The 20,253-nt window shown below is 37.8% G+C and overlaps 1 protein-coding gene across 1 annotated transcript in view; it reads right to left on the bottom strand.

Annotated features, from left to right (window-relative positions):
- The window catches only part of PCOLCE2 (procollagen C-endopeptidase enhancer 2), a 33,077-nt gene that overhangs the window by 10,043 nt on the left and 2,781 nt on the right, over window positions 1–20,253 (bottom strand). Inside the window, exons 2-4 of the mRNA XM_025169762.2 lie at window positions 14,229–14,334; window positions 3,391–3,646; window positions 2,223–2,347 (exon numbers count right to left, since the gene is read on the bottom strand). Coding sequence (XP_025025530.1) covers window positions 2,223–2,347; window positions 3,391–3,646; window positions 14,229–14,334 — 487 coding nt within the window. The remainder of the gene's footprint in view (window positions 1–2,222; window positions 2,348–3,390; window positions 3,647–14,228; window positions 14,335–20,253) is intronic.

Genomic DNA, 20,253 nt, shown 5'->3' with positions numbered 1-20,253 from the left:
CCTATTCTTGCAAACTAATGGAAGATTTTCAAAACTGTGAAACTATTTGATTAAAAAAATGTGATTAATATATTATTGTGATTAATACCATTGAAAATATTGTTTCATGTAATAAGAACACCCTCTCCCCCAAATCCTGCTATGCTGCCTCATTGTGGTGGTGGTGGGAGGTGTTCCTGCTAGGGATGAGCAAAGAATGTCGCGAGTGTATGCCAAGATTATATATTGCCAGCAGGGTCACCCAAGGCATGAAGGCCATTCCAGGTGCCCATCTAAAGCAAGCAAGCACCAATATTGGGCAGCAGTGATACAGGAAAATGCCAGAGGCAGTTGATCACTTTAGTGACAATGGCAAAGGCATCAATTCATACTGTGCAGAAGACAATGGTAAACCACTCCTGTATTTTTATCAAGAAAACCACATGGATAGAAAATATAAAATAATTAACGATATAGTGCCGGATGATGGGCTCCTCAGGTCAGATAGCACTCGACATGCTACTGAGTAAGAGCTGAGGATCTTTCAGAGTACTAATGGTGTTTATGATGGGCTAGATTAAAGCCTTTGGGATGTCTAGTTACTGATATTGCCATACAGGAAAAGAAAATCTGAAGCTGTAAAGATAGAATTGCAGTAGGAACATGGTATGTAAGAAGCATGAATACAGGAAAGTTCAACACAGGGAAAGATAAAATGAAACTATTACAAATTGACATCTTAGAGATCAGCAAATGTGGTGGACTGGGATGGGACACTTTCACACTGTTTATTACTCAGGACATGAAAAACAAAGAAGAAACAGTTGCTTTTATAGTTAGGAAGAGTACAGCAAGAAGAGTACTTGGCTACAGTGCAACCAATGACCAAATAATATCAATTAGACTTCATGAAGAACCCTTTAATATGATGATAATTCAAGTTTATGCTCCAACCACTGATGCAGAAGAAGAGATTGATGAGTTTTGTGATCAAGTCCAATGTGAAATCAACAGAACATGCAAGTGAGATGTGCTGCTTGTGATTGGAGACTGGAATGCCAAAGATGGAAACAAGAAAGAAGAAAATGTAGTTGGATTGTATGGCTTAGGAAGCCAAAATGAAGCAGGAGACCAACTAATAAATTTCTGCCACTCCAATGATTTCTTCATAGCTAACATTGTCTCCCTGGGCTGGAGGCATGGAACAGAGGTACAGCTATCCAATCCCACCCTTCTGAGATTTTAGAATATATATATATATATATATCCCACTGAAATGAGACTATCTTGTATGTCCTCTCCAACAGACCCTTTTCAAACCTTGGATGAGAGTACCCAACCAATTCTATGACTTCTGATATATTTTTTTCAAAGGTATAAGATTGCAACCTTATCCTAAAAATCAGTATCACAGGATTTAGAATGAGAAATCTAATGTTTCTGTATGAGAATAACTAATGTTATTGTAAAATGTATATATCTGATCAAAATAGAATTTACTATTACAGCCATGGCTACACAAATAATAAAACTTTATGAGTATCAGAAGCTAAACTTAGTCTGAGAATAAGAAAAATGTATTATATAGTGGACATGTGGATGTTATAGCAGAAAATAAATTCTCCTGTGATGTCACAGTTACTGATTTTATTTCTTCCACAATCTAGAACATTGTATACCTGTAACAGATATAATGTTGCTCTAAACTGTTGGGATTACAGTGGTACCTCAGGTTACGAACGCCTCTGTTAACGAACTTTTCGGGTTACGACCAGCTCCGGCCGCAAAAATTTACCTTGGTTTGTGAACTCCGCCTCGGGGTACAAACAGGATAGGGACCATTTTCCCTCCCGTGACATGGTCCGCGGCCATTTTTCCGCCCCTGACACGTGGTCTGCGGCCATTTTTCCGCCCCTGACATGTGGTCCGCGGCCATTTTCCGCCTGACACGTGGTCATAGGGAGGGGGACTCTCCCTCCAAGCAATAGCCGCCTCCCTGTCCTCCACGCCAGAACGGATTAACGGTAATTACATTGAACCTTATGGGGAAATTTCCTTCGGGTTGCAACCAATTCGGGGTGCGACCAGAGTCACGGAACGAATTAAGTTCGTAAACCGAGGTTCCACTGTATATGGCTGCAGCAGAACTGGGAAGAAGAGGTGGAGTAGGAAAGGAGAGAATATTTCTATAAATAGGAAAGAAATAGATGAAGGCTAAGGCTGTGTATTTTAACACAGTTCACCTGGTTCTTTGGAGCTACAATGTGCCAGGAACAGGTCACTCCTGCTGGGTAATCACGATCAGGCCAGTTAGGAGTTTTAAAAGATCCAGTTGGTTTATCTAGTCGTCCACCACAGTACTGGTCTCCTAGAAACACAAAACACATAACTAGTGTAAAACACAGTTTCGCATAGCACAGTTGCTCAACTGTCATATGAAGTCTATGGCAATCTACATCTAGGACTGTTACATTAGTTAAAAATAGTAACTGCAGTTGTAGGAAAGCCACCAAGTGTCAGCAAAGCTCCTAGCACCAATTCATTATTAAATCCTTATACAGAGTAGTGTGGTCTTCTAATCCATTCATTCTTTACCACTTTTTCCTTAATCAGAGTACAGTTTAAAGGAAGCAGAAGCTGTAGCTATGCACCATCTCCTCTCACCAGAGGCTACATTTATTCTGCTGTTAATCTGTTCATTGGTCCTCTGGGCTGAAGGTTGGGTAATGTCTGACAGGTCAGGGACTGTATAATACTAATTCAAGATTATTTATTTTCCTCTACTCAGGAAATAAGAATATAGTTTCCCTTTAGCAAGGACTTCAACAATTAAAAATTGAATTCATATTTCTTAATCTAAAAACCATGAGCTTGCATGTATAATTTCTAAATGACATGTATTTAGAAGTATATGAATAAACATGCTATTGCTCTGCCTTCTATGGAAAAATACTGTAACTCCAGATACAGAGTAAAGGACTGGATTTTAGAGATATGTGATCTAGCCATTTTTGAGAAATTATATTCTGTTATTCAGAAAATGTCACCTTATCACTCCTTTGCGAAAAAAAATCCAGACAGGCTTGGTGAACACCACAAGCTTAGTTTCTCATTTTCAAGACATAAAATCAGGAGAACTTGGAATATATTTGTAATTGCTATTGCTCTGTCTACCCAGACACACATTCAGAAAGGTAAAATTTTGGCAAAACCTTACTCTAGTGCAAACAGACTAATTCTAACATGATCTTTAAATTTTAACATTTTCTTGGTAAAGAATGAATTGTTTTAGACATATATTTTCAGATGGCTGGTAAGCAAACCACAATTCTACATGCTCTTGTCCTTAGTAAGGCTTCTGCCATGAAAATATAGGTCAGTAGATTTCAGTTTTAAAAACATGAAAAATACCTCTTTCATGTGGCTCTGCTGCAGAATATTTTGCGACAAAGCCATTTCCAGCTGTATTGGCATCCGAAATCATTTGCACTAACATCTTATTGCTATTGGCCACAAGAGCGCCAGGTCTGAAAGTGCCACAGAATCGGCCAAGACGTTGCCCGTTGACATGGCCGTTATAGACATCCACAAAGTCATATCGACATAAATTATCACTTTCCAAATCTATGAATCTAAAAGAAAGAACAACAACTTTCCCTTCAGGAACCTGTAGAAAGAAAGGACACCAGACTGAATAATCTATTTTTTATGAAGTGCTCTTAAGACAAAAAACCTACTATTTCTATATTGTATTTTAAGCATTATCTGTTGTAAAATAGATGCCAATTTCTCAAACCTCCTCATGTAACACTCTTACCAAAGGCTTTGTTTTCTGTAAAAATTTTGTTACCTCCCCTTTCCAATTTTCCAATTTACAAAGTATTATTAATCTTTTATTGTGTAATACTACCACTTAGCGGTAATGTTTTGAAATAACATTATCTTTGGGATATCTTAAACACTTTCCAAAGTAAGCACTCATTTCTGCAGTAAAGAAGCATTACTTTTTATTGAATTATTGATCTAGACTTTTATGCCACTTCAGTCCCAAATACCACTTCATGCTTTTGCCATATTTTTGCCATGTTAATATAATGTGTGCCCTTTATTACTATACTGCACAATTCACAGAATGCTTTGTCCATTAAAAATATGCTTGTAAGGGCATATAAACCATATCACTGCAATGTTATTGGTACTGTAGTGCTGGGGAAACATTCGTCCTTCTTTACCATATAAATAGAAGATCCTGCTCCATTGGCGGGAGACTGTAACTCAGTGGTGAAATACCGGCTTTGCATTCAGAAGTCCTAGTTCAATTACTATTCAAACACAAATGGGAAGTTCTTCTCAGATACCTTTGTTTACCCTTGGTATGTCTCAGTGAAACACAGTCCTATATCCATTGAGATATGACCCTATGGAAATTAGCCTTGGAACCAGATGTTTTTACCATCAGGATTCATACAGCATCCCTGCATCAGCCATCCCCAATATTTTGGAGTCGATGAGCACATTGGGAATGTGGAACATACATTGTGCACGCTCCTTCAAAATGGATGCTAGGGAGGAGATCTATCTGTTCACAAATAGTTAAAAAGCATCAATTTTCCAGAACACGAACTTTACACACACATCTGGATGATTCCCACTATCCCTCCTCATCTTTGCTCTTCTTTTTGCAGGTGACCACACTTTGAAACAAAGCAAGCACTAAACTACTTTTCTTACTTTATGAGAAAGCTTACAAGGCACAAACATGGTCCAGAGGCATTCTTAGAAATGAAGATGATGTTGGAGGTTGACACCATTCAACATGCCAATTTCCATTTTTAAATTAAAATGATTATTTTAAAATCTTAAAGAAGGGAGGTGGGAGAAAGAGCCTGCTAACTATCATGGAGGGTATATTGGTGCTCATGGATACTATGGAAGGGATCTCAGCACACACACACACACACACACACCGGGGTGGGGTGGGGGGGAATAGGAACCTTATGAAATTTTCCAGAGTCATTTTTCAATCAAATTCAGTACTATGTGCTAAGAAGGGGGAAGGGCTGGGAAAGCTCCAGAAAAGTTGCTTAGCCATATCAGTGATTATATTTTCTAAATGCTCTTGCCTTGCATACTTCAAGCACGTTGGGAGACTTAGGCAATATAAGGAAACAAAGTAGAATTAAGGGAAGGGGGTAGGTTTTGGCATTAACAGCAACTAACAGTTAATGCAAGATGATATGCATAAGTCATATTCAAAGCATTACCATTTGTTAATCACAAACCATAGCTGGCTTGGATGAATTCAAGGGTACAAATATAATTTAAGCTGAGCAAACTGCTACACTGAAGTGCTTCAGGAAAGAGAAGAGGTTTCTGGACAGGAGGCCAAAGCTCTCAAGAGGGGCAGAGAAGTGAAGAGAACACCAGAGAAAACTGAAAAAAGAAAAAACTTTGGCAGAGGCAAATGCATGGAAAATTGTGTTCCAAGGAAGCAAAAACATTAGAGGCTTGATGCCAGTGGAACCTGGAATAGTACCAGGCTCTTCCTCTAAGGCAATCAACCTTACCAAACCATACCTGTCAGCTCCACTATGTAGACCAACCAGGAAATCCACTGCACGGGAAAACCAGAATTATACTTTATTGAGATTGGCTATAAGACAGACTCTTGTGCTGTGCCTCCCCTCCTTCTTATATCACAGTGTATGGGATTTGCCTGAGCTGCTTCCATACATTACCTTGTTGCTCGGGATTTAAAGAATGTTTCAGCCCCCTTTTCCTTGCCTATTTCTGCCAGGGTCTCCTCCCTTACTCTCTACAATGTCACAGAACATTGTAGAAAACAGTTGGGCTGCACCAGAGGAAATACAAGAATCTCTCTGAGAAAGAGAAAGAAGAGGAGACTTGAAGCAATGGGTGATTGCCCCTTAAGGGGAATCAAGGGGGCTGTACAGACATGATATGATGCTGCAGGAGGCGTGTTGTCTACCTAGTGCCTGTATCGCACTATGATGGAGAGGTTACCAAGAATATGATGGAGAGGTTACCAAGTGTGATGGAATGTATCTATGACAAGGAGAGTGATGTGGGAGATCAAGGCCATCATGGAGGGAGGGGGTACATTCCAGGAGGGGAAAGGAGACAAGAGACAACACAGTCCTCAAGGGGAGTGTGGGAAGCAAAAGAGATTCAGGATAGCCATTCCTTAGAATCTCCCAGGATATATCCACTAGTTGCTGTATAAGGTGTAAGCAAATAAAGGAGCTAAGCTCGACTGGACTGTTTTACCATTGTTCTTGGGCTGGGCCTGACACCAAGTCTATTCAAACCCACCAATAATTATCCTTTCCTTTTGATCCATCTAGGACGAATGACACAGGCAGAAGAGATCTTGAAAGAATCCTTGGATTCTATGAGGCCCTGGGCAGAAATGTGAAGGAACCAGGAGCACATGTAGCATCTTTCTCAATCTTTCCAACTGAGGATAAAGAGGAGAAAACAAGATTGTGGAAGTTAATAATTGGCTATGCAAATGGTATCCCCAAGAAAGGCTTTGATTCTATGACAATGGCCTATGGTCTCGTCACGAAGGACTCCTCAGAAGAGATGGAGACATCTCACAAAAACTGAGAAGGAAGTGTTTAGCAGGCTCCTTGTCAGTTTGATCAGGAGGCATTAAACTAGAACAAAAGGGAGAGGGTGGCAAAAGCCCAGAACTGAATATGCAAACAAGGATTGGGGCCAAGAAAGCAGAAACAAAGAGAGGAGGTTAGGATGGGGACTCAACGTTTTGCAGGACACTACAACAAAAACTTCAGGGGGTGACATTCATAACCTCAGATATTTCTACACCAAAAGTATAGGGAATAAACAAGAAAAACTAGAGAGCCCGATTTATGAAAACAAATATAATATATTAGGTATCATTAAAATTCAGTAGGATGATACTCATGGTTTGCATACAGCATTGGAAGGTTAACGTCTTATTCAAAAGGAACAAATCCAATGGAGAAGTTGAAAAAAACATACTTGTGCAAAAAATCCAATGGAGAAGTAAAAAAAAAAAAAATACTTGTACAAAAATTCAGAAATCAGAGTATTTGAGTAAGATTTTTTTAAAAATGAGAGGAGAAAAAAGGCATTGTTGTGGGAATTTATCACAGTCTGCCTCAACAGGCAGAAGATAAAGAGGAGGTCTTCCTTCAAAGAGGCTTGAAGTATGGAACGAGGGTCAGGCTGGACATCAGAAAGAATTTCCTGACGGTATGAATTCTCAGCCAGTGAAATGGTAGCCACATGACATGGTAGCTTATCCTTCCTTCCTTCCTTCCTTCCTTCCTTCCTTCCTTCCTTCCTTCCTTCCTTCCTTCCTTCCTTCCTTCCTTCCTTCCTTCCTTCCTTCCTTCCTTCCTTTTTTTTTTTTTTGTGATTTTGAGTCAGTGTTAACTCCTGGCAACTGCCTGGAGAAGTCCCTGCAGTTTTCTTGGCAAGATTTCAGCAGTGGTTTGCCTTTGCCTCTTTCCGAGGGCTGAGAAAGAGAGACTGGCCCAACATCACCCAGCTGGCTTTGTGCCTAAGGCAGGATTAGAACTCACAGTCTCCCTGTTTCTAGCCTGAAGCCTTAACCACTACAACAAACTGGCTCTCTCTTCTTCCTTAGAGATCTTCAACCAGAGGCTGCATGGTCATTGTCAGAAGCACTCTAGTGGATCCTGCATGCAATAGGGGGTTGGACTAAATCACCTCTATGGTAATTTCCTGCCTCTGACTTCACTACTAGATATCTAGACTAAATAAATTCCCAATAGACACTGTTCCTTAATATGGCCGTGCAACGCATTAAGGAGGTGCTCTCTTCACATGCAAGAGGGGCAATGAAGCACTCCTCTTAAAACTATTAAAGAAATGGAGCGTTTCACAGGGGGGAAGCTTTTGAAACCTTACAAGTCTTCTGAAAGACAAAACTGCTTTCATGAACCAGTCCGGTATAGCGGTTAAGATGTTGAACCAAGACTAGGGAGACCCAGGTTCAAGTCTTTCTTCAGCACGGAAACTCACGGGGTGTCTTTGAATCAGTCACTCTCTTTCAAACCAACCTAGCTCACAAGGCTGTTGTTGTCTGGAATAATTGGAGGAAGGAATATTATGTACACCACCTTGATCTCCTGAAGAAAATACTAAATATAACAAATAAAATAAGCATGCTGGCTGGGGAATTCTGGGAGTTGAAGCACACACATCTTAAAGTTGTCAAGTTTAAAAAAATACTGGTATGGATGGATGCCCTTTCCCACATTGTCTCCTTTAACAGTAATGAAGACCTCCCGTCCCCCACCTTTTTGGTACCATTGTTGCTCTCATGCTACAGTAATCAAAGCAAAATGGGAAAAGATTGTTCTTTTCTTCTTATGTTCCTCTAGAGGTCCATGGGAACTTAGTAGCAGGAAGAACTGATGATGAAGTTTCATAGAAACAAAGTAGCAGTGCTCTTCCACACTTAATTAGTTCTAATATTCTCAAATAAGTAGAACAGCAAAAAGACAATTGTGGAAACAAGCTGAATAACTGAAAAATTTAACTGAATTTGAAAACTTTATGACTCATAATACTGTGATGGAATGGACTTATGAAGGCCATGCTCAGGGAGATAAGCGGGTCCTTAGCCCCCAACAGGAGCGTGGGAAGTTCAAGAAGATGAGGCTAGCACCTCCCTAAGGAATTCATGGTGTTGTGGCTGGCTGGCTTGGGAACTTGGGTTCAGTCTGGTGAGATTCTGTCTTGAGGTGGAAGCTAATAAATGCAACAGAACTGTATTTGCATTGTCTCGTGGAATTCTTTGGGCTGAACCTGACAAATACTGAACATTTATAGGATACACTGCATAATCCATTAGTGAAATATGATTCAGAAACTGAATAGGTCAATGATTGTATGATTAAATGGATGCAAAAGTTGAACATGGTTATAGAGATGGAACAGTGGGGATTTCAATGGAAAAAGAATATTAAATTCGAATATTGTACTTAGAGATAACCAAAGATGTTCTATTACTGGTGTATTACTCTAGTCATGATTGCTAAAACGAATACCTCCTTTTCTCCAAACTGCTGGAAATACAATGAACAGATTGGATCGTTCTTCTATATGTGGTAGCAATGTTGCAAATTTCAACAATACCAGAAATTAATTTATCATAGAATGGAACAAATTTTTAAAGTCATAATTCAATTCCAACTTGAATCATTTTTATTAAACTTCATCAAACCACATATTCCTTCAAAATATACTGAACTGGCATTGTATGTGGTAACAGATACAATAATTTTATATGTGTTTTACTGGAAAAGATGTCTGATCCCCTCTATGGAAAAATGGATAATTAAACTATGGGAATATGCTTTGATGTCTAGAATAACTTCATATCTAAAAATAAATATACAATTCAATCTTATTTGGAAAGTGCTTCTGGACTATAATTTTATACATGGAATTGTGCCACATCTGAAATTTGGGTTCTATAGTTTATACACACACACACACACACTTATATATATAAATATAAATATAAATATAAATATAAATATATATATATAGCCTACACATCATTTACAGTATTCTTTTAATGCATTGTTTATTTATAGCATTTCTTTTTCCCCGTATTGATTCTAATTGTGTTAACTAAATATTTTTACAGTTCAATAGAGTCATGTTTTGCCTAGAAATTGGATATGAAATGTCTTATACAGTTAAGACATTAAGCTGTTAATGGTGTATTAGATTATATTAGCCATATGATACTTTAGATTTGCTAGTTATTCAAGATTTGTTACTTATTCACTGTATTTTACTGCTTATACTGGTTTTTCCCTTCCTTACCATATTTAAATGTGTATTTGTATCAGCATTATTTCTTTTCCTTTTTTCTTGAAATTATAATAATAAAATTTATACACACACATACAAACATAAAAGAAACAAACTAGCAATATTGGTACATTGCAATGTAAATATGTTTTAAAAAATAAAGAGAAGGAAAAGGAAACGTTGCCGTACTGTGGGCAGGGCATGGGAAAGCAAGGGGAACACGAAGCTGAAAGGGTGCCCATTAAGAGATATAAATGTTAAAAGAAATTATGAACTTCCATAGAAGATGAGAAAACATGGGCTGAGGAAAATTCATTGACTTAATGCTCCTTAGCTGGAGAGGCAGCTAGTGAAGAGACAGGATATAAATCTCACAAACAAACAAAATGATGATGATGTTGATGATGATATGGGTCAATCTTCACTTACAGAAATTCACATTACCCTTTATTTGGAAAAGGGAAGCACAAATGTTTGAACAGCGCCTATTTTTCAGAATGGCAATAAGAAAACTTCCATATTAGCCAAGACTAATTTTGTGTCCAGCTTAATTTCTCTAGTTGTATGGACCACCCATTCTTAGAAGGATTACTAACTGCTCTCCCCTCCACAGCCACTGGAACCCTCCATCCATTTTTTTTAAATACTGCTATTCTCAAGTAAAGTAGAGTAAGGAGGAACAGTCATACCTAGCAGGACACCACTGTTGCACTGCTAATTACTAGGGCTGGTTGTCATCCAATAACTTCTGCTTTTCCCAGCAGTTCACCCAAATATTGAAAATCTACTTGAACAAGACAGGCTTCTCAGTGAAGGGAGAAGCCCATACAAGGAACACGAAAAAGAGAAACAAATAATGGTTTGATTCAGCTTTGCAAGTGTATATAAGGGAGTGGTGCTGGTTCCAAAAGTTATGGGTGGGGGGGTTTAAATTAAATAATTGTGAATATTAACTAATTAATTAAATTACTTTTTACATCTTTTATAAGGAAAAGAAATAGAAAATATTTTGAACGCAGGGGTGCCTACAGGGGGTCAAAAAAGTCAACCAACCATGTAATGGAAGCCCCACCCTTTTATTGTGAGGCATGTAAAACACAGTGAGGCTTTGATTGCATGGTTGGGGCTGCCATCTTGACTTTTTTTACCCCGTCTCTGCAGACACCCCTGTTTGAACATAAAGGGACAGTAGCATGTATAGTAATCCATTTTGAGTTTTGCAGCACTGGGAGGCGTGCACTCCAAAGTTTAAAAAAGAAATCTCTTTTAGCCACACTGAGCTGTTTTCAATTAATTACACATAATAGGAGGAGCAACCATTTCAAGGAATGGAATATTTTGCAGAAAAACTGATCCTGACTCACTTTTTGAATAGACAATTTTCATGGACAGATGTTGGCTGGCTTCCAAAAATGCAATTATTCAATATACATAAGATTTATTTTTTGAGTATGGGTAAGGTTCTATTCGTTTTTGTGGTAATATTTTCTGACACAAATATTTACCTATAGTGCTGTCTCAGCAGGAAAAGAAATATTTCTATCTGGCTTAGAAAGCTAAATCATCAGAAACTAAACTGATTTTTTAGATGTTTAATTCAGCAGAATCTGATTCTGCACTATTTGAATTAAGAGGATCATGTCTCAGTTCACAGGTCACGTTAATGTTTCATATTCTGTGTCCTTGATATTAATAATCCTCGTCTCATTTCAACTCATCTGCACCAGCTTTGATGTCTGCTTATAAGCATATAAATGCCAGCCTAGATAAGAACTCTGTGCGTGTGTATGTTTTTCTTTTATAGGTAACAAAAACCTTATGCCACTTATTCTTCTTTATGGAATTACTTTCACAAATGAATTTTAAAAAGCTAAAAATAAAAAGAGCAAAGCTGCATTGTTATTCGCAACCTCTCTTCTACACATCCTGCTAAAGAGTGTTTAATAGATTGTGAGGCTTTTTTCTGGCTAAAAATTAAAATCAATTACTTGGGAAGACTTTTCAAAACATACTTGTTGTCTCAAAAATTGTAACGGAATTCTGCTACTTATCATATTGAAATTGTCTACTTGAAGAGCCATAGTAGACTTGAATATTATTTTTATATTGCATTCTTAAAGACTCTGTGTCTATATTGAGCGTTCTTCCATTTTTCCTCCTAAATCACTGAGAACTGACAAGAAAGGGATTGTTTTAAAACCACTGGCATGTGATGCCTTGTGTTTTGCACTCTACAAATCGCTACATGAGAGACAGCAAGAAAAACAGCTGAGGGAGCCCCATCGCTTGTTGAGTGTGTCAAGCCTATAATACAATGTGCTGAATGACCTGCTGCTATAGTTAGAAAAAATATACAAGAGAAATAAAAGACAGAGCGTTTTGGCTGCAATTCAATATCTTCTTGTTCTGCTTCATTGGTAAGTCAGTCACAAGTCTTAAATCTATTTAGTATTAAACTCCTGCTGCTCAGTTACTGCAATTGTTAAGTTACATCAGCTTCTGCTTTTTAGGGGGGAAATACAGAGCATCCATGCAGTAAAAATAATGTAATGTGGTAGTTTGAGCAAAGACAGGAAACATGTTGAACAGGGTAGGTACCAAGATGCATCCTTTGGAATAGGAACTAGAGGTGAGAAAAAAAATAGGCTCTCAAACGCTGCAATGGAGCTTGCAGCCAATGTCTCCCACAGCCTGTTTCTGGGGACTGAAATGAAAGCTGCCTTTAAACTGATAACGGCAATATAGCATTTTCCCCAGGACTAAGAAATGCATTTCTCCACTAAATGGTGGAGAACCAAGCACTGACTGACTGTCCTTTCCTGAATCCTTCTTGCTCCTCCACCGAGATAACTATCTTGCTACACCCACTTCCCAATTCACCAGTTTACCATGTAAGGTGCCTGGCATATAGCTCATTTATATGTGCAACAGACTTACTGGGTGACAATTTGATGGGGCACCCTGGCATCCATTTTTATGGAATGGGAGAGAAATGGAACTACTCCAGTCCGCTAGAATCTGTAATGTGGGATCTACATGTATAAACCATGCTGCCATTATTGATGATCACCAATCAGCGTGCGCCTTTAGCAACTCAGTCAAAATTAAGCCTTATGCAGCGGCTTTGCGGGAATCCAGTTTACAATAACTTTAGAGTAAGGCTTCAGTAGTGCTTGTGGTATCACCAGATAGGCCTCAGAAATAACACAATGTGGTTCAGCAGGACTTTTTGGGATGCCAGGGGTTCCTAAGTGCCCCCAAACAAAGGAATTATTTTATTTTGGTACCCAGGCAAGGGATGTTTTCTCCAATCTGGGCCTCCATCTTTTTTCTTCTTATTACGGCCTGATAAAATGCTTTTCTCTCTAAGATAAAACCCAATGGGTGCAAGCACTGTTAACTCTGTAGGCCCTACACCCTTCAGTTAACCAAGCCCTAATAGATGCGCCATAACCTTTGGTTTTATGGCAGTACATGTGCCATAAAAGCAAAGTTTACTGTCATGTTAAATTAACCTCCAGAAGAAAATTATTTCTTAAAATCTTACATGTAGGAGATTCTTTTCCCACACAAAAATAGACATTCCACGAAGCCATCTAAGAAGCCTAATTAAAAAAAAAAAAAACATTTTTGAAAGTGTAGCATCTAGTAGTGAATTTGTTTGACAACAGCTGTTAAATTTTATAAAACTTCACCGAAGTATAACGGAGAACAAATGTGGTATGTGCTCATTTAGTTTTGTTTTAAAATACTATTGTCCTTCCAATTCATGTTTATCTTGCATGTTGTTTATTGTGCTTTTAAAAAAATGTTAAGGGGAAGAACTTATACACCTTTCTTCATGTAAATTCTCAACAGAAAAGGCATTACTTTACTCCGTATAATATCCAGAAATTTGGTATCTAATCTACCACCTTTCTAATAATACATGAAACAAGGCTTTCCTTTCCTTCTAAGGCATTTACTGCCTTCAGTTACAAACTTGGTAGAAAAGGAACTTATGGTCTGGGTTCACATAAACATTAAACTAGATGAGTCTAGATAGTTAGCTGTTCAGCACATTGTGGAAATCCTGGCATTTTCTGACATTTTGTGTAAATAAGCCATAATATATTTCAAACAGGTTTTGATTTAGAGCAAGAGTTCAAAGTCTATTGAGATTAACAGCTAAATTTTCATTGTACATAAAAGTACACTACTACAATCCATTTACAAGTGATTGAATTTATACTAAAGTTTGTGAACAAATATCAAATGTTCTGCATTTGGTTGTTGCAGACATGATATTAATGTATCGTTAGAGACATCCATCACACAATTAAAAGCACCAATGGTAAGACTGCATATTATTCTTTAGGGGGTTATGTGATATCAACATTTCTTACTGTGATTTTCCATGTACATTTGCTGTTTGGAGGGTAGACTCCTGGGAATCCTTCACTTCCAATAAACCCTGATATTCCGGTTAGAATACCACCACATTTAAAAGCCCTGGGAAACAAAGAAAAAAATTTTTTGAGATAGCATTATCCGAGCTAGATAAAACAGCTGGAATCTAAAATACCGTTGTCAAAATACATGGGATATTTGTAAAATGCATTTAAAAGATATTTAGCTATTTAAAACATAATGCAATATCACTACCTTAAATTGATTATTGATTATGTGCCATCAAGTCGTTTTCGACTCCTAGTGACCACAATTGGGAAATACAAATATATTATTGCTGAGTCAGGACTACTTCAAGATGCTGTAGTTGCACATGTATAAATAGGCAGAAAAAAAGACATAGATATACTTGATGCATGAGATGCTGAATCACTTAATTTCAGGTAAAATGTCCTGTGTCAACCACCACATATTTGCACATGTATACACCCTGCCAAAGTGGTTTTGCAGTTATACTGTATATTAGCCTTTATTATAGGATAGTAACTGTAATTTTATAGATGTATATATAGTTGTTTCCTTCAAAATGTTTGGAAATTAAGGCATGAGATAACTATTCTGTCCTCTCTATACCTTTCTGTCTTTGCAAGCAATCCTTACTTTGACCACGTCACACATTTGTTCCTTACACTTCTGGCCCCTTTCTCCTGTCTTCCCCTTCTTCTCAACCTACTCTCTTCCTCCACATATTCATTTTACAATTTGATTTTCATTATTTTTTTCTATATGACCAAACCACCTCAACTCATTTCTTTCATACTGGTTATTCTCATTTTTATTCAACCCATGTTCATTCAACTCCCTTTAATTTTTGACTCTATCTCTTCTTGTTTTTCCACACACACTTCTCAGCTACCCCATTCTCACTGCATTCAATTCATTTTCATGCTTCCCCTGAACTACCAAGCTTGCACTTTTATATCACAAAGTGAGCAGAAGCAAGCTCTTGTTGAATGCACATGATGAATTCCCTGCTAATGGAAGTAATGTACAGCTCAGTTTTGCCACAACTTGGCCTGTATGCTATCAGTGCAAACAAGGCCATTTTACTCCAAATAAACACTTTCTATGCAAGCTAGGATCTCTTATCAAGAGACTATTGTGCAATCCAACATATTGTTGTCTGTGTCCCACCAACTAGAAGGTATATGCAGTGTCTTGACAACATCTCAGGACCTTAAGTGTAGATCAACTGATTTTGTCACTGCATGCTTAACATAACACTGTGACTAAGTGACTACATCTTTCCTTTGGCTCTTGGCCAATGAACCTGGGGGTGGATGCTTTGTTCAAACTTCTTGATGTGCTCTGAATTATCATGTGATGGTAGGAGCACAGCTCAGCAACTGGCAATTCATCTAACATAAATCCACCTATTTCTTGAGGGTCAAATCAAGACAAATAGCTATATATACCTGTATCATTTTTACATATATTGGGGGGGCGTATAATCTGAGATCTTGGCAATGCATGTCGCCCTCAAAGATTTGGCTGTGTCTACAAAATGCCCTGCAGAGAATGCTGTTGAACTGAAATGTTAAATGTGTTAAAAGATGGAAAGTATCAAATACATGGGCAATAACTATATAAACTGCATTTTTATTACTTAATTTCTAATTAAATTAAAATTTAGCATTTTCCTTGCCTCATCCATTTCTTTTCCTTGGTCCTGCCCACTTTTTGAAGTTAACACTAGTTTGTTAATGCTAATCCAGAAATTACCCTGTGAGCCCTCATAATCTTACGAACCGTCCACCACTTAGGAGGTATATTGGTGTATTCACTGAAACGTGCTTAGGATGTACTAGAAAACAAAACTAAGAAATATGATGTATAGCAATATATCTATAAAATAAAATAGACTTTAAAGAACTATGGACAAGTGTCAGAATTAGTGTATGTGTAAAATATCAAACTGAAATATTAAGGATTCATATCTTAATAGGAAGGATAACTTATTGCAAATACAGTGTTCAATTTGTTTTGGTGATACGAAAAATCATTTGGCTATGAAGAAATAAAGAAGAGAGAACTGGTGATCTCCCAAATTTGGTAAAGAAGTCCCAGAAGTCCCAGCCAATACCTTCAATGGTCACTTGTTTTCATCTCTGGCTTCAGGATTAAAGCTAATATCTAACCTCTGAGAAATAAAGGATCACTATCCCTAAAGTTGTGCTAATATATAAGAACAAAAATATAATCCTACCTCAATCCCTCCAAAGCTAGTCAAGGTTTGAAATGCTTAAGTTACCTAGAATGCTGATTATTGATTATGTGCCATCAAGTCATTGTTGACTTTTAGCAACCACATGAATAGATTTTATCCATGAAGATCTGTCCCAAACCTGCTCATTTCCAACTGTGCACTCATCACCATTGGAACTGAATCCATCTACCTTGCTGCTGGTCATTCTCTTCTTCCCTTTCCTTCAGCTTTTCCCAGCATTAGACCCTTCTCCAGAGAGCTAGAGAGTAGGATAATTTGAGCCTGGTTGTTTGTGCCTTTGTTCAATGATCCATTGGTTTGGGTTTTTTTGGCTACCCCTGGTATTCTCAGGAGTCTTCTCCAACACCAAAGCTCGAAAGCATTAATACTTTTCCTATTCTGCTTCTTCAAAGTCCAACTTTTGCTTCCAGGAGTGTCACAGGGAATACTATGGATTGCATGGTTCTGATCTTTGTAGGTATAGACACACCATGGCATTTGAATATCTTTTTCAAGGCTTTCATATCTTCTCTACTAAGTGCTCATCTGTGCTGTATTTCTTGACTGCTTGTTCCATTACTGTTGATGGTTGATCCTAAAAGGCAGAAGCTATGTGCTACTTTGATATCTTGACAGTTCTAAAGCTGATTGTTCTACTTGTTCTCATTTTATTTCTCATTTATTTATTTATATATCAAATTTGTCACTGCCCATCTCATTGAACGACTCTAAACAAACATTAATTTGGTCTTCTTTACATTTAATTCTAGTCCCATTTTTTGACTTTTATTACAGACTTTATTTATTTTATTTTATTAGAGCTTGTAGTTCCTTTGCATTTTTAGCTATAAGAGTAGTGTCACCAGCATAGCACAGGTTATTGATGTTTCTTCCTCCAATTTTAAAACCATGCTCACTTTCCAATCCAGCTTCCACACACATACAGAAGAGAAATCTAAATCAAATCAATATTTGGTGTGACTACCCTTTAGCTTCAAACCAGCGTCAATTCTTACACTTGCACACTTTGTACACTTGCACAAAGTCAGGGATCTTGTAGGATTAGAGTCAGGTGTATGATTAACCAATTATACCAAGCAGGTGCTAATGATCATCAATTTCATATGTAGGTTGAAACACAGTCATTAACTGAAACAGAAACAGCTGTGTAGGAGGCTTAAAACTGGGTGAGGAACAGCCAAACTCTGCTACTAAGGTGAGGTTGCGGAAGACAGTTTCATGTCACAGGTCATACACCATGGCAAGACTGAGCACAGCAACAAGACACAAGGTAGTTATACTGCATCAGCAAGGTCTCTCCCAGGCAAAAATTTCAAAGCAAACTGGGGTTTCAAGATGTGCTGTTCAAGCTCTTTTGAAGAACCACAAAGAAACGGGCAACGCTGATGACTGTAGATGGTGCTCTGGACTGATGAGTCAAAATTTGAAATATTTGGCTGCAGCAGGAGGCAGTTTGTTCGCCGAAGGGCTGGAGAGCAGTACAATAATGAGTGTCTGCAGGCAACAGTGAAGCATGGTGGAGGCTCCTTGCAAGTTTGGGGCTGCATTTCTGCAAATGCCGTTGGAGATTTGGTCAGGATCAACGGTGTCCTCAATGCTGAGAAATACAGGCAGATACTTCTTCATCATGCCATACCATCAGGGAGGCGTATGACTGGCCCCAAATTTATTCTGTAGCAGGACAACGACCCCAAACATACAGCCAATGTAAGTAAGAACTATCTTCAGTGTAAAGAGGAACAAGGAGTCCTGGAAGTGATGGTTTTGCCCCACAGAGCCCTGATCTCAATATCATCGAGTCTGCCTGGGATTGCATGAAGAGACAGAAGGATTTGAGGCAGCCTACATCCACAGGAGATCTGTGGTTAGTTCTCCAAGATGTTTGGAACAACCTACCTGCCGAGTTCCTTCAAAAACTGTGTGCAAGTGTACCTAGAAGAATTGATGCTGTTTTGAAGGCAAAGGGTGGTCACACCAAATATTGATTTGATTTGGATTTTTCTTCTGTTTGCTCACTTGCATTTTGTAAATTGATAAACATAAATAATTACAATATATATTTTTGAAAGCATTCTTACTTTACAGCATTTTTTCACACCTGCCTAAAACTTTTGCACAGTACTGTATGTGTGTGTATGTATATATATATAAAATAGCTTTATTAAATTTTGAGAAAAAAACAATAAAAATTAACGAGAATTAATGTTAACAAAAAGAAGAAGAAAAGGGAAGTTGAAAAGAGGGAAAATAGTAAAGATCAAAAGTGCAAAAAGGAAAACAAAAGAACAAAAAGAATTCACTTTTGACCCTTCTCATAACAGATATAACTAACAATATACACCCAATTCTTACTCTAAGTTTAAAAAACAACTTCCATTATTTCTATTAATCCATATTATTTCTAATCATCAAATCCATACAACAAAACTTCATTTTTTTCAGTAACTCGCAAAAAGTCCCAAAAAGGTTTCCAGATAGTATTAAAATTATACAATGTCTTATCACAAATCAATACTGTCAGTTTCGCCATCTCTGCTAACTAGCTTCCCTTAATATATATTCAGCATGTAGGTTGAATAAATAAGGGGAGAGTATAAAGCCTTGTCTCACTCCTTTGCCAACCTAGAGCCAGTCTGGTTCAACATGTTCTGTCCATAGTGTGGCCTGTATATGTTTCTCATGAAGACAATGAGACATTTTGGGATTCCCATTTTTCTGAGCACATTCCACAGCTCAATGTGATTGACACAATCAAAGGCCTTTCTCTAATCAATGAAGCAGATAGTGTCTTCTTTTTGGTATTCTTTGGCTTTCTCAATTTTCTAGCATGCATCAGCAATAACATCTCATGTTTCTCAGCCTTTTCTAAAGCACCTAGCATCTCTTTTTCATGTACGGCTCTAATCTGCATTGGATGATCCTAAGCATTATTTTGGTTGGGACTTTTACTGATTCTTCTTCTGTTGCCTGCCCTATTTCCATGGGTATTCCATCAGTTCCTATAGCCTTCTGACTTGATAATGACCTGAGTGCTGATCTAACTTCAATACTAGAAGTTTTTGTAAGTAGGGAATATCTCGGAATACAGATGGATGTTGACATCCAAACTGTACAGTATTTCAGTATACTCCTTCCATCTTAAGCGTGATCTCCTTTGAATCAGTTTCTATCTGTCCATTGGCGTCCTTTAGCATACCAATTTGAGGCAGGATCCTCCTTCAGAATTCAGAGATCTTTTGAAAGACTTTCCTTGTTTTTCCATGTTTGTTTCCATCTTCAATGTCTTTACAGATGTTGTTGTAATACTGCTTCTTGTCTCTTCTAACAGCTCTCTGAAACTTGTTAAGTTTCTTTCTGAGATTTTTGTCTTTCTTGGTTTTGGCTTTTCTTCTGGGCAATTTCCACAGTTTGTTCTGAGATCCAGTTTGCTTTTGTCTCTTTCTTAATTTTTGGCAGTCTCTTTTCACATTCATCCTTAATGACTTCTTTAAGTTCATTCCATAATTCCTCTGGTTCTCTGTCAGTGAGGTTTAGTAGAATGCTGAGTCACAATTAAAGAAGAAAAACACAGGAATGAGAGTTGGGGAAGGTTAAATTTGGAGGATATGATTGATTAGGACCCTGAACAAGAATCATCCTGTGGTGAAGGATATGCTACAATTTTCTGTCACAGGTTCTTCTTATCCAAGGCATGCCTCTAAAATAATGTCTGTTTTACTACTGCAGCCAAGTTA

Source organism: Python bivittatus, unplaced genomic scaffold (assembly GCF_059951505.1).
Source record: "Python bivittatus isolate LINGU-HERP-01145 unplaced genomic scaffold, Pbiv_v1 ctg000980_np1212, whole genome shotgun sequence".
Taxonomy (NCBI): domain Eukaryota; kingdom Metazoa; phylum Chordata; class Lepidosauria; order Squamata; family Pythonidae; genus Python; species Python bivittatus.
Note: the sequence above shows the minus strand (reverse complement) of the source record. Positions and strands in the feature narration are given on the sequence as shown.